This window comes from Pollachius pollachius (assembly GCF_949987615.1).
Source record: "Pollachius pollachius genome assembly, chromosome: 8".
NCBI classification, from domain to species: Eukaryota; Metazoa; Chordata; class Actinopteri; order Gadiformes; family Gadidae; genus Pollachius; species Pollachius pollachius.
In genome coordinates, this window is record NC_136941.1 from 3,065,969 (window position 1) to 3,081,792 (window position 15,824).

General features: G+C 41.9%; 1 protein-coding gene across 12 annotated transcripts in view; it reads right to left on the minus strand.

The window, feature by feature from the left end:
- The window catches only part of LOC307079185 (NLR family CARD domain-containing protein 3-like), a 56,403-nt gene that overhangs the window by 9,332 nt on the left and 31,247 nt on the right, over nucleotides 1-15,824 (minus strand). The window contains exons 11-16 of one of the 12 annotated variants that reach the window (XR_013812029.1): nucleotides 15,484-15,657; nucleotides 14,598-14,771; nucleotides 8,454-12,046; nucleotides 7,080-7,158; nucleotides 3,999-4,097; nucleotides 3,663-3,678 (exon numbers count right to left, since the gene is read on the minus strand). The exons of 4 other annotated variants lie outside the window; for them this stretch is intronic. Coding sequence is in view for 1 of the 8 variants with exons in the window: in XM_079741319.1 (XP_079597445.1) it covers nucleotides 14,606-14,771; nucleotides 15,484-15,657 (340 nt within the window). In the remaining 7 variants the exon portion in view is untranslated. Of the gene's footprint in view, nucleotides 1-3,662; nucleotides 3,679-3,841; nucleotides 3,887-3,998; nucleotides 4,098-7,079; nucleotides 7,159-8,453; nucleotides 12,047-14,466; nucleotides 14,772-15,483; nucleotides 15,658-15,824 lie in introns of those variants that run through there. 7 more of the 12 variants (XR_013812032.1, XR_013812033.1, XR_013812035.1 and 4 more) reach the window with 7 other exon arrangements.

Sequence of the window (15,824 nt, forward strand, 5' to 3'; positions counted from 1 at the left end):
CGCCTAAGTAATTTCGCTAAATTTTGATTTCCCTTCAGTACTAGGTCGGGTCTGCGGTATGTTAGTTGGTTTTCTCCGTCCAAATTTTCTGCGTACAATCAGCGAACAGAGGAAGTGGAGCGAAGAACAATGACGTTTAGGTCAGCTCTTGTTGACGGACATCTTCACGCACAGTGTTTGGTTTGTTTACAGCCTGCGCGCAACGTGATTCCCGGCCAAACGTTAGCGATTGGTTATGGCAGATCCAGAGTGGCACTGGGCAGATCCAATAGTTTTAAACTTCAACAGACTCCCGCCTTCAAGTGAGTTAATGTTTGTCAATTGAGTAGGTCCAGACTCTCTGTGCAAATGGAATGAAGTACAAGAGTCTGGTGGGACCAGGCTAGGTAAGTGCCGCATGCAGCGCTCAACTAATGTTCTTCTTAAGTTTTATTCTTACTTTCTTTCTTTCTTTATTATTCCCTACAAACTTTGGGACCTATCTCCTATCTCGACCTATCCTCCTCCATTTTCACCTAGAGACTCCATTCAAATATTAAAATGATCATATTAGCTTGGAATCGCGCGCTTCTTTTCAGATTTTTTAAATATTTCATACCTTTTAAGATGTTCTACTTTTAAAATACTATCTTTTCTTTAACATGGGAGTCGATGGGAGGACGGCGGAGCTAGCTAAATCAATTTTCAACTGTTTATCTTCGTTCAAACCATTTAACAAATCTACACACGTATCTTCAATAATATCAAAACGGAATTTCGATATCATTTAAACTTTCTTCAGAATCACAGTTTTAGTTTCATACCGGCTTCGTTTTCAGCTGTTTTCATTGAAGAAATCTGCCCATTCTGACAGTCCTACTTCTGAAGACATCGTAACTCAATAATTTTTCAACCGTTTACCTTCGTTCAAACCATTTAACAAATCTACACACTTGTATCTTCATAATATCTTATATTTATACTTTCTTCAGAATCACAGTTTTAGTTTTTACACCGGCTTCATTTTCAGTTGGTCTCATTGATTTACGTTGACGCTGGAGCGTGAGGACGTTCAGCAGTGTTGCCAGATTGGGTGTGTTTTCCCGCCTGATTGGGCTACTTTTGGAGGATGTTCAGGCAGTGTTGCCAGATTGGGCGGTTTTCCCCGCTCTATTGGGCTACTTTTAATCACGCACCGGCTCGCTATTCTCTTTAAGACACACACACACACACACACACACACACACACACACACACACACACACACACACACACACACACACACACACACACACACACACACCAGCAGTGCAGGGCAATACATTTGACCTTTCAGATTCTTCAGTTCAATTCATTTTACATTTCTGCATTTTTTTTAATGCTTTGCGCTTTTCATTTAGCTGTCACTTTATTTGTTTCCAACCATTTACATTTTCTTAAATGGTGCGCATGTAAACATTGTTTACTCCATTTAGACTTTTGTTCAAATCCCTTCACTTGATTTAAGCCACTTAACATTTCTTTGTCTTAATCTATGTGGCTTCATTAAAAAATATTTTCAACCTCACTTTGTACTACAGCACTCACCGCATCTTCTGCAGGAAATGCATTTTCTAGTTGTGTGACAATGTTTATATGTGAAGCACTTTGAGTCTGCCTTGTGTATGAAAAGTGCTATATAAATAGAGCTGCCTTGCCTTGCCTTGCCTAAAGTCAATTATCCTGTTGGAGATTTACACACCTTGATCAGCTCTGTTTGATGCTGCTGTACAGACTGAGCACTGGTAACCTTTGACCTCTGGTGTTGTCTGGAGAGAAAACACACACACACACACACACACACACAGGATATATTTATCAAAACCAGTACAGAACGAATGCACTTTTCATATCTGGGGAACTGAAAGCCTTAATGCTCAATTCAGATGTATTGCTCCAACAGATCTTTTGGTTTGGTGTTCACATTGTTTTGAATGTGACCAATATGATGAATGTCGATCTAGAGTTGGGTCAAAGTGAGGTCGCATTGTGAGAGATCCCACCTGAATCGGATTCAGGACCTCATAAAAAAAGTAAAGAAAGCGGCATAAATCAGAAATCAACAGGGCTCTCATTTATAACCGTTGCGTATGCACAAATCGGGGCTTAAAGTGGCGTACATGACTTTTCACGCCAAGTTTGTGATCTATAAAAAACTAACTTGACGGGAGAATGTGCGCAGCCCTAAGCAAACTCTGACCCATGCGTACGCATGGTTTGGAGGAAAAGGAGAATTGGCGACACAGACGGTGTGGTGGTGAACTGAAGTCAGACTGAAGAAATGTAGAGTGAGAAGAACGATTATGTTTTATCATCGCCCTTCATAAGTTTAATTTCAACCCGTATCATGCGTTAAATCTATGTAATCAGAATAATTTAAGTCAACTGTGTTATTAGTTATAACTCAGTTATAACTCCAGAAACATCTCCTTAGAATCGAAATGAAAATTCAAAATCTAAAACCCTCTATATTTAATCCAGACACTCCATACTGTCCACTGACGGCGCGACTGCATAGAATAAAGCATCTGTCCAACATGTGTCAATAACATAATATTTTTATGTGACACTAAACACATAATCAAATGTCAATTAAATCCCAAGTGTGGAAAACCAAGCCACATACTCCTCATCACAATCGTTATATTATTGTCCGTTCCTCTTGATGCTTTTCATGACAAATCAGGCATTAAAAAGGGGTTATGTTCAAGAACATTTTACGTGGGTGATTACAAACTGATTATCCAAGGTGTTCTCGTTCAGTCTTATTACCGTAACCCAATAAGTACAGCGGTGAGCCCCGTGCGTAATGCTGCACCCTGGCACTGCTGGAGGACCATGCAAATGGCAGGATTCGGAGGGAGAGGGTCTTCAGGGACCATAATGATTTATTGGTACATAAAAATATGTACCTTTTATGTCAGACCACTTCTAATTCTAATTTTAATTCTGGGACTGTGCACTCCGTGCCACTGACAGAGTTCACTGCTGCAGCAACATGTTGCCACTCACTCTGCTTTTTGTTGTTAGTGATCCCAATCCCATGGCCGCCGAACAAAACTACTTTTCGGGCCTCCACCTCACCCACAAGTGTCTCCACTTCCGACAAGACATAATACTTGCATCTGAGTCTGTTTTATATGCAGATCGCATTCATGAGGTCGTTTGCATTGGCCATTTATGGTTAAAAAGGGGCGTGTACAGGGCGGAACGTGAAGCTGATTCAGCTGCGCACACTTGTAGGCACTCTGTGATTTATAAAGCAAAGATTGCTTAGAGGTGTGAGTACGCGGGGTTTTATAAGTCTGAATATTTTTTGACGCACGCAAAACTTGGCTTTTCGGCGTACGTACACTTTTAGTAACGATTCCACGCACAGTTTTATAAATGAGACCCCAGATCTTTGGAATCGGAGTCTCCGATCCAAAGATTGGATCGAAGCCTTCTCCCCCTTTAACATCTCCCGCCTTCGCCTCCCCCGATCCTTCACCGCTGAAGAAGCCTCCCTTCAAGTCTCTGACCGGTCACTCCCTAAATCCTCACCTTTTCCCAATAGACTGATTTCCATCTTTAAAGTTAACAGGTTGTTCCATAGAGCGGTCACTCTTCATGGAGACACAGCTGGGTCCAGGGGAGTCTGCTCTCTCCTGCTGGACTCGTCTAGAAAATCAAGAACCAGGATTCATTCACTTTTGATTGATTATTACATTGGAGACAGATTCTATTTTTATAATCTCTGATGAATTCTTGCCTCTTCTCAATAGACTGATTTCCATCTTTAAAGTTAACAGGTTGTTCCATAGAGCGGTCACTCTTCATGGAGACACAGCTGGGTCCAGGGGAGCCTGCTCTCTCCTGCTGCTCTGGGCTTCAACACAACACACACAAAGCTTTTTCTCAGGCTAATGATGGTGTCATGATATATCACTGCTGAGCTCTGAGATGGACAACAGTCACAGACAGTGAGATCCTCTTCTTACCTCTTAGCTTTGCGCTCTGGCAGCCATGTTGCCCAGACAGACTTGTTTTAGAGGTAGGACCCCCCTCCTCTCTCTCCTCATCCATAGCACACTGGAGACCTGGACACAAACACAACTTCTTTGTACTGAGATTCAGTGATTGTTAATTAGGAGATCCTCACTACCGGTCACAGGGGTCTGTGGTCTCTGTTCACTTTGGACGACTACCTTTCCTAGACGCAGATTCATAGACCCTCTCATTCTCAATGAGGGAGAAGATTTGGAGATGAAATATTTAATAACTATTCATCATTTCCAACGGAGGGTGCGGTTCGGTTCGCCTCAGTCCGGTAGTGAGGGGGCGGTATAGCCCAGGACGAGACGCAGGGCCCGTGATCCGCTCCACTCAGCGTATTCCGGTTGGCAGGAGCAATGAATTGTCAACGGATTTAATTAATCATACCTCACTAAATACCACTGATTTTCACACGTTTTTTTTATCATACGTGTAGCTATGATAAAGGACACATGGTTTGGCATGTTTTATTATTCATAGTTGGCTTAACAGTAATAGAATATTCTTATATGCTATAAGTGACCAGACGTCTGAGATCAAAACTGGGAACATAATCCCCGAGAAGGGGAAAAAAAACGGTCAGCTATTTTTAAGTTAAGGAAACAATTTATTACTAGGCTATTTATACATAAACAATGTATGAATACATAAGATATCTATATATCTTAGGGACCATATAGACTTATAGACTGTTATAGCAGAGAGTTTATTCTGTCTTGACACTTTGTATTGATATTTTGTATTTACTTGTATTAACAACATTCTTTCCTTAAATTATTATGTTTAGTGATTTTTTTATATGTATTTTTTATGTATGTTGCTTTGGAATAAAGCATAAATAATATATGTGTTTATATATAACATTTATAAACACCTGAACGCTTTGTTATCAGCTAAAAACACCAATCTGTTTCACTGGATTCTGTTTTACCCAACAATGTTAGTATTTGAATATTGTTACTTGAATGACTCCATTTATATTATGGTTACAATTATACTTCTAAGTATTGTCTTATACTTTGCCTAAAATGAGAATGCATCATAATACAAATCTGCTGATGGAATGTTTATTTGTGGATGGATGGATGGAATGGACTGGAGTTTGCAGGTGGGAATTGATACAGGAAAATGATCAGACCAGAACGAGTGAAATTCAAAATACAATTAAAAGCAGCCAGGTTAAATGCAGACTGACCATTTACAGTGTTTCAAAAATAAGAGAATAAAATACAATAGAATTATCATGGAAAATAAATCTATCACATTAGGCCTGATTATCATGAATTAGGAGTGAAATCAAAATACAATAAAAAGCAGTCAGGGTAAATGCAGACTGACCAATGTAGTGTATACAAGGCAATGTGAATGTAAAAAATATCAATAGCTGTGTGGGATGAACCCCCCTGAAAGGGGATCGTTTTGCATAGCTTCTTTCTCGTGCTTCCTTTCTGAAGATCAAGAGAGGCGAGTCTGGCAATGTGGTGCAGCCTCATCTTATGAAACACAGACACAACCAATGATAACAAGTCCGAATGGTGGTTGTCGATGCCAAACTGTTGTGTTCCCCAAGCAGAAATACATCCTCTGTTCCAATCTCCCCTCAGACTTTATGCTGCTCCCTGGCTCCACATCCACACTTCAAGATGGCGGCCGCATTTCTCGCGTCCCAGCAGCCATGCTGCGTCTATGATATAGGATGTCTATGGTACCCTTATGGTATTCCTGATGTCGATCGCCGCGGCAGCTACGTAAACATTGTGACATTATAACTGTGCGACACAGTGGAGCCTGCTCAATAAAAACAATGGAAAAGAGGAACGTGACACATTAAACCAAGAGCTACCATTGAAGTCGTCCAGCGACAATTTCGGAACGACAGCCAATTGAAACCAAGGGAGTGTGCCGGCTTAAAATGCATGTGAAAAGCTCGAAACAAAACATCATGTTTGTAGTGGTTCCTGATGACCACAAATCGTTGCTCAGAGACAGAGCATGTGAGGACCTGGAGCTGGTCAAGAGGGTCTACCAGCTCAACAGTGAAAAGGTGTCCAGACACCAACACAGGAAATGATTCCGTAAATGATACAGTGCACAGGTTTCCAGAAATGTTCAAAGGCCATGCCGCTGCCTTTCACATATAAGATCCAACTAAAAAGTGATGCCAAGCCAGTCATACATGCGCCGCGGAGAGTACCAGCACCGCTCAGAGACTCTAAAAGGAGCTGGACAGAATGATGGATCTGGGAGTAATTCGGCCCATCGAGGAGCCGACAGACTGGGTGAACTCCATCACATGCGTGAAAAAACCCAATGGTGAGTTAAGAGTGTGCCAAGACCCCAAAGATCTCAATGAGAACATTAAAGAGAGCATTACCAGATACCAAAAATGAAATGGCAGGGGAGAGACATTTTAGCAAACTTGATGCACCTCATGGTTTCTGGCAACTGAAACTGGACTCTGAGCGTAGCAAGTACTGCCCATTCAACACACCTTTTGGGAGATACAGTTTTCTTAGATTGCCATAGGGGCCATAAAATCGGCCCCCGAAATCGAATTTTTTCATAGGGTGATGGAATCGATCATAGAGGGGCTAGAGGGCACCCGAGTGTACATCGATGATTTAATAGTATGGGGCTCAACACTAGCACTACATAATGAAAGGCTGCTGAATCTCCTGAAAATGATTCAGGTGAGCGGTCTGAAACTGAAATGAGCTCTGACTGGCAAATGCCAGTTCGAGGTCACAGAGATCAATTTCTTAGGTGACAAGCTGTCCAGAGAAGGAGTAGAGCCGGACCACTCCAAAGTACAGGCTATTCTTGACATGCCTGCCCCTATGGACAAGAAAGGGGTTCTGCGAGCTATGGGAATAGTGAACTTTTTCGGGAAGTTTATTCCAAATCTATTCACAAAAACAGTGACAATCAGAGGTCTGCTGCAAAAAGACAGAGGGTTTGAGTGGACTGACAAAAAACAAAGAATGGGAGAAGCTCAAAGAGACACTTACCAGAGAACCAGTCCTTACCTTCTTTAATCCTTCTCGAAAACAAAAGTCTCCACAGATCCATCCAAAGAGGGATTGGGCGCAGTGCTGCTGATGGCCACTGGAGACCAGTGGCATATGCGTCAAGATCAATGAAAAAGAGACTCTAGGGTTAGTGTTTGGATGCAAGAAGTTTCATGGATACATATATGGGCTGCCTACTTTCACATCAGAAAAAGATCCCCAACCACTCAACTCTATCTGCAAAAATAACCTGAATGAATCCTGTCTCCCAGGATTCAACATATGATGATGAGGTTACAAAGATATGATATGGATCTAATCTACATGCCAGGGAAATACATAGTCCTGGCTGATGCACTGTCTGGAGCACCCGCGCCGCCCCAAGCAGCTGCGCAATCAAGAAAGGCACAAACAAAATCGTCAAAAGAGCTTGAAAGGCATGTAAACTTAATTGTCTCTTTTCTCCCAGTGTCAGAACTAGGGCTCAAGAAGATTGCACAGGAAACTGAACAAGATGAGACACTGCAGGCAGTGGCAGCAAAACTCTAAAAAGGGTGGACAAAAGGCCCACTCCCACAATACTATTCCATCAAGGCAGAACTGAGTGTGGCAAATGGCCTATTGCTGAGACAAAATAGGATAATCATCCCAGCATCTATGCGGCAAGATATGCTCAACAGAATCCACGAGGGGCACCTTCGCATAGAAAAATGCGAAGGAAGCAAGAGCACGGGAAGTGGTCTACTGGCCAGGTATAAACAGAGACATTGAGAAACTGATTAGTAAGTGTGATACATGCCAAAGACACAGATACAAGCAAGCCACAGAGCCAATGTTGATCCCAGAAATGCAGACAATGCATGGCAAAAAGTTGGAACAGATCTCTTTCATTTAAATGGAAAAGACTTTCTCTTAGTGATTGATTATCACTCAAACTATCCTGAAGTAGCACAACTTAAAAGCATATCTGCCAGTGCTGTTATAACTCACATTAAAAGCATATTTGGCAGATGTGGCATTCCCCAGGTAGTCCAAAGTGACAATGGTCCGCAGAACAGCAGCCAAGAGTTTCAAATGTTTGCAGAGGAGTATGGGTTCCAACACACTATATTGAGCCCTCTCTATCCAAAGGTGATTGGTAAGGCAGAGAAAGGAGTGGAAATCGTAAAAAGACTTCTAAAAAAGGCTGCAGAGACAAAATCAGACCCTTACCTTGCACTGCTCCTCTGGGATTTGGAGCATCACCCTCAGAGCTCCTCATGAACCGAAAACTGCGTAACACACTACCACACATGCCAAGAAAGAGGAAAAACAGAGTACCCACACAAAAGCACATGCAGCTGAAGTGGACACAGAAGAAGCACCACGACAAGACGGCCAGGAGTCTCTAACCTCTCTCAGAACACGACGTGGTCAGAATCGAAGAGCCCCACACATGGAACAGAACAGCAGTGGTGCTCGAAGACGTGGGTCCGAAGTCGTACACAGTCAGAACGGAGGATGGACAGGTATTCTGGAGGAACCGCAGATGCCTGCTCAGGACTCAAGAGACATTTCAAAAGCAGTCACACGCAGAAGTGACTACTATTATTTGACATTTGATTAACCTCAGAGAAAGGAGGATGTAATGATAGTTATGTTATGGCCACTAGGTGGTGATATTTGGTTACTAGATTAGATGGAGCTTTACCCAAGAACGACAGAACAAGCTCTAAAACAGAATGGGAATATACCACGCTAAATATAATATATAGTATTATTATTATATTATGTAATATATTAGCCACACTAATATATAAATGGTATACATCAACATCACTTCAGGTGGTGAATATAGTAGCCGTTAGTGGTGAACAATGAACTCACCAGTCGGGATTAGCCACTCCTTATCAGTGTGTTTGAAATAATCAAATGATCACTTTTGATGCGTGACTTAGTACCTTTTCTTACTTAAGAGATCAATCTTTTAAAGGTGTCTGTGTGGGAACACATGTGTACATATTCCTGTTACTAACCATTAAACCTACATTTGTGTTTTAAGTACAAAATATGTTTTAGAATCGATTTTGAAGCATTCCGCTGGAAACTTGTTAGCTGGAGCTGCACTAAATGTCCTTAACTTGTAAAAAACCTGCTGATTTGAATCTGTTAGTATTTACTGCACGTCCGTGAAGCATCCTCCACGAGAGACGGGCTTTGGGATGTGGGCACCTACACTGTGGACAAAACCAGATGATTTCCTGTAATACTTGAGTTACAGGATGTAATTAAGTCATAGACATGTTGGATCAACAACTTCCTCAAAAGTAGGCAACCAGGCGCTGCTGGGATTCGAACCCAGGAATCTCCTATATCCTAGTTTGACTAGACAGGTGCTCTTACCCCTGAGCCACAGCGCCTACCTGGTGTTAACGCGGGTTTTGGAGAACTTATCGCTGAGAGGTTGACGTCATCGGCATGCAAAGACGCTGAAAAGATTGTTGTCCGCGTCTGACTGTGTCCAAGCAACAGCGACATACAGTAATCCAATGCTCTGTTATACTGGATCTTCGTTGGAGAACGAAAGCACACTTTAAACTGATGGAGAGAACAGTCTACTCACAAATACAGGAATACTTTGACTCTAATGGTTTGAACACAGATTTTCAACATGCTTACTGACATAACCATTCAACTTGTTCCGCCCTTACAGTAATGACAGATGACTGGCTCAAGGAAATGGATAACTCAAAGGTGACTGGTGCAGTATAACTTGATGTCAGTGCGGCATTCGATGTCATAGATCACGATCTGCTCATCGGTAAACTAGAATGTTATGGATTTAGTTCAAACGCCATCCTATTTATGAAGTTATCTCACAAGCCGGACACAAAGGGTTTATAACACTGGCAGCTGGTCTTGGACTGCGGGGTCCCGCAAGGGAGCTCTCTGTGACCACTCTTATACTTATACTATCTTTACAAACAATTTACCATCAGTTTTGTGTAAAGCAACTGTACAGATGTATGCTGATGATTCCACATCGTATTATGCTGCAAAAACTCTCAGTGAACTGGACAATGTTTAATCAGCTGAGTTAAATAAGGTTTTTCATTGGATAAAACATCTCGAAAACCAAATCAATTATTTTGGGATTGAGACGTCTACACCAAAGATGAGTTTGAACTTGTATGGGGAACCTATAGAACAGGTAGATAAGTAAAATTACTGGGCACAATAATTGATAGTCAGATGTCATGGGCAGAACACATTGAAACCATAGTGAAGAAGATGGGTTGTGGTATCTCCATGGTGAGGAAATGTCTTTCTTATGTCCCTACAGATATTGTGGGACAGGTGGCTAAATCGTTAATTTTTTGTCACCTGGATTATTGTGCACCAGTGTGGTCCTCTGCATCTAAAGGTCAACTAAAGAAATTACAAACTGCCCAGAACAGGGCTGCCAGGTTAGTATTACATTGGCCCATACGAACAAACACTATCAGTATGCACCATCAACTCTCATGGTTAATGGTAAAGAAACAGGCTGGTTTTCAATACGACAACATTTTGCAGGAACACTGTCTTCTCTTCTCAACCCATTTTCTCATGTAACCAAATTGTTAGATGTAGTCAGGTTCATTCTCATTTTCGTTATTTTGAGTGACAGTTTAAAAGTATAATATATGATAATACATATTTAGACATCATTTAGTGTTTACAGTGTGTTAACAACATGTTTATATTGAATTTATCTGATTATGCTTTCTGTTTATTCTCAGTTTCACCATTTATTAATCATTAAACCTGTGGACAACTGACAACTGTCTTCAGAGTCGTGATGAACAGAAGGTGTTTAGCGTAAGGCTTCATACATATCGAGGGCAGCACAGTGAAACGACAGCTTCAGTGCAGAAGATAACGCAGCATACGCTAGATGCAAACAATGGAAGCAAGCAAAGAAGGCTCTGCATGTATAAGATCCTCAGCATCATGTTCTACAAAAGGGTCAAAGGCTTCTTCCACCATGGCTGCTGCTACCATGTCTTGTGCAAAGGCGGCCAAGGCACAACTGCGGTATGCAGAGAAGGGAATGGCCCTTAAAGTAGAACAGTCACAGCTTGAAAGAAAATGACTATGTTATCGCTACAGCAAGAAATGGCTGCAGCCATGGCCAAAGCAGAAGTCTTGGCGGCAGCTGTTGTCGGCAGTGACAGAGTTAGCTTCAATTACAATTAGGGCATTTAGCAGACTCTTTTATCCAAAGCGACTTACATCGGTTAATATACACATTGACACACCGACGGCAGAGTCAACCATGCAAGGCAACAGCCAGCTCGTCAGGAGCAGTTAGGGTTAAGTGTCTTGCTCAGGGACACATCAACACTCAGCTAGGAGGAGCTGGGGATCGAACTAGCAACCTTTCAGTTACAAGACAACTGCTCTACCTCCTGAGCTAAGCCGACCGGGGTTGCGGAGAAAAAGCTTCAAACCACACTCAGTCCAACTAGGTGGATCTCCCCTCGACCCTACAGAGCGTTCCAAAGTGTATGTTGCTGAACATGCCAGAGAGCAAAATAAAGTACAGTTTGCACCAGAGCCACAACAGACATCTCAAACCGGAATCAGCCGGCTACACGCAGAGCCAGCGTCCCTAGACCCCATCCAAAACCCACACCTCAACATAAAGTGCAGCCAAGCCAATGCTGACTTTTCTCCTCAACCCCGTAGCCTAAAGTAACAACTCAGCAGCCACCGTTTACTCCAGAAACACATCTCTACCCAACAAATAAGCAAGAAAATCATCCCTCACCTGGAGAAAGGTCCAGAAATCCCAGTCCTCCTCTCTCCACACCGAGGCACACACCCCAGAACTCCTACCATGAACAATCATGACTTGTTCATGGTAGGAGAAACATGACTGACCTCGTCAGATATTTCGCTCGCCGCGAGCTGGTCACCACAGGCATGATCCAATTCAACGACCAACCACTAAGCTACAGAGCCTGGAAATGGATGTGGATAGAGGCTTAGATATGACGGCTAGCAAGGAAATGGATTTGTTAGTCAAATGTCTGGGAAAAGATTCAGCACGCCAAACGGATCAGGGCCGTCATTTGAACTTCCCAGATAGGGGAATCGAGATGATATGTGATAGACTGGATACATGTTATGGAGCGGACTAGAGGAATCAGAGCTGAGAACTGAGGCCAGAGCTTCACAGCATCTCTCTGACAGGTGACAGCCATTCAGCCTTCACACAAAATAAACAGAACATGTTTGGAATTGTGTTAAAATAACATAGTAAAAGAATTGTGTTAAAATCTTTAATTAAAATGTTTAATTATTGTAAGATCCTTATTTTTATTGAATATTGGGTGTAAAATGTTTAATATTTGCAAATTTCTCTTGATGCTTGGTCATGATGAGGTCATGCCCATCAGCATTCATTCCCTGAAGTAAGAGTGAACCGCAACATGGAAGAGAAAGTTATTGTTACCGATTGCGGATTCACAGAGCTTTGCGGATAAACGAATGAGCTTGGTTCTCCGACATCTCTGGTACTTCCAAAACAAGTAAAGACTCGTAGTGGTGGTTAACTCAGCAATGGTTTAGAATGACTTGGCGGAACTTAACTAAGGCGTTCACAAGAGGTAAGCCCCTGTATTTCACCCTGCTTTTAACTATCACCGTCCCCTATACGGGGGACAGTGGGGGGGGGGGGGCACTATGATTGTATTTTGTGTTCAAGTTTGTATTCATAATTGAAAAGTTGCAAGCATGGATATATTAGAATATCCACTAAAACAACAAGGTTGTAACATTTTCAATGATACCAAAGTAATGAATGTGATCATTACAAGTTGAGTTACAGTGGGGCAAAAAAGTATTTAGTCAGCCTCCAATTGTGCAAGTTCTCCCACTTAAAAAGATGAGAGAGGCCTGTAATTTTCACCATAGGTATACCTCAGCTATGAGAGACAAAATGAAAAAAAAAAATCTAGAAAAATCACATTGTCTGATTTTTAAAGAATTTATTTGCAAATTATGGTGGAAAATAAGTATTTGGTCAATAACAAAAGGTCATCTCAATACTTTGTTACACACCCTTTGTTGGCAATGACAGAGGTCAAACGTTTTCTGTAAGTCTTTACAAGGTTTTCACACACTGCTGCTGGTATTTTGGCCCATTCCTCCATGCAGATCTCCTCTAGAGCAGTGATGTTTTTGGGCCACACGGACTTTCAACTCCCTCCAAAGATTTTCTATGGGGTTGAGATCTGGAGACTGGCTAGGCCACTCCAGGACCTTGAAATGCTTCTTAAGAAGCCACTCCTTCGTTGCCCGGGCGGTGTGTTTGGGGTCATTGTCATGCTGAAAGACCCAGCCACGTTTCATCTTCAGTGCCCTTGCTGATGGAAGGAGGTTTTCACTCAAAATCTCACGATACATGGCCCCATTCATTCTTTCCGTCATACGGATCAGACGTCCTGGTCCCTTGGCAGAAAAACAACCCCAAAGCATGATGTTTCCACCCCCATGCTTCACTGTAGGTATGGTGTTCTTTGGATGCAACTCAGCATTCTTTCTCCTCCAAACACGACGAGTTGAGTTTTTACCAAAAAGTTATATTTTGGTTTCATCTGACCATATGACATTCTCCCAATCCTGTTCTGGATCATCCAAATGCTCTCTAGCAAACTTCAAACGGGCCCGGACATGCACTGGCTTTAGCAGGGGGACACGTCTGGCACTGCAGGATTTGAGTCCCTGGCGGCATAGTGTGTTAGTGATGGTAGCCTTTGTTACTTTGGTCCCAGCTCTCTGGAGGTCATTCACTAGGTCCCCCCGTGTGGTTCTGGGATTTTTGTTCACCGTTCTTGTGATCATTTTGACCCCACAGGGTGAGATCTTGCGTGGAGCCCCAGATCGAGGGAGATTATCAGTGGTCTTGTATGTATTCCATTTCCTAATAATTGCTCCCACAGTTGATTTCTTCACACCAAGCTGCTTACCTATTGCAGATTCAGACTTCCCAGCCTGGTGAAGGTCTACAATTGTGTTTCTGGTGTCCTATGACAGCTCTTTGGTCTTGGTCATAGTGGAGTTTGGAGTGTGACTGTTTGAGGTTGTGGACAGGTGTCTTTTATACTGATAAGGAGTTCAAACAGGTGCCATTAATACAGGTAACAAGTGGAGGACAGAGGAGCCTCTTAAAGAAGAAGTTACAGGTCTGTGACAGCCAGAAATCTTGCTGGTTTGTAGGTGACCAAATACTTATTTTCCACCATAATTTGCAAATAAATTCTTAAAAAATCAGACAATGTGATTTTCTGGATTTTTTTTTTCATTTTGTCTCTCATAGCTGAGGTTTACCTATGATGAAAATTACAGGCCTCTCGTCTTTTTAAGTGGGAGAACTTGCACAATTGGTGACTGACTAAATACTTTTTTGCCCCACTGTATATCTGCTAAATGCCCTAAATGTAAATGTAAATGTTATATAACTGATATGGAACTTGTGGTGTAACTGTTTGACCATTGAGTAAAACTGACCTGAGAGTTCAGAGTGTACAGTGTGGACTCCCCAGTCCAGCAGAGAGCAGCTTTACTCCTGAATCCTGCAGATCATTGGCACAAAGGTCCATCTCTCTCAGACTAGAGGAGCTGGAGCTGAGAACTGAGACCAGAGCTTCACAGCATCTCTCTGACAGAAGACAGCCTTTCAGCCTGAACAAAAAATAAACAGAACATGTTTGGAATTGTGATTAAAATAACATAGTAAAGGAATTGTGTTCAAATCTTGAATTAGAATGTTTAATTAATGTAAGACCCTTAGTTTTATTGATTATTGGGTGTAAAATGTTTATATTTGCAAAATTCTCTTGATGCTTGGTCATGACAGCCCATCAGCGTTCACCCCCTGAAGTAAGAGTGAACCGCAACATGGAAGAGAAAGTGATTGCTGCCGTTTGTGGATTCACAGAGCTCTTCATCTATATAATATCTACATAATACAATATATAATGTCACAGCCAAAAGTCTGTGTGCGCCTCTGGATGATATTATGAATCCTTAATGACTGAGCTGGGTTCTCTGACATCTCTGGTACTTCCACAACAAGTAAAGACTCGTAGTGGTGGTTATCTCGGCAATGGTTGAGAATGAATTGGCGGAACGAAACTTCACCCTTCTTTTAAATATTATGGTCCCCTATACGTTGGACAGCGGGGGGACTTGATGATTATATTTTGTGTTCATGTTTATATTCATAATTCAAAATTTGCAAGCATGGATGTGTTAGAATATACAATAAAACAAAAAGGTGTAACATTTTCAATGATACCAAAGTAATGAACATGGTCATTTTAAGATGAGTTATATAACTGCCCTCTGATTTGGAACTTGTGGTGTAACTGTTTGATCATTGAGTAAAACTGACCTAAGAGTTTCCAGTGTACAGTGTGGACTCTCCAGTTCAGCAAAAGGCAGCTTCACTCCTGAATCCTGCAGATCATTGTTACTCAGGTCCAGCTCTCTCAGACTAGAGGAGTTGGAGCTGAGAACGGAGGCCAGAGCTTCACAGCATCTCTCTGACAGATGACAGCCATTCAGCCTTCACACAAAATAAACACACATGTGAGGAACTGTGATTAAAATACCATACCTCTGTTACTTTTTACAAAATGAAGGAATTGTGTCAAAATCGTTAATTCGAATTGTTTTGTTAATTTAACTAATAACTATGAGTCAGTACATTAGATATTAGAATTATGTATATTG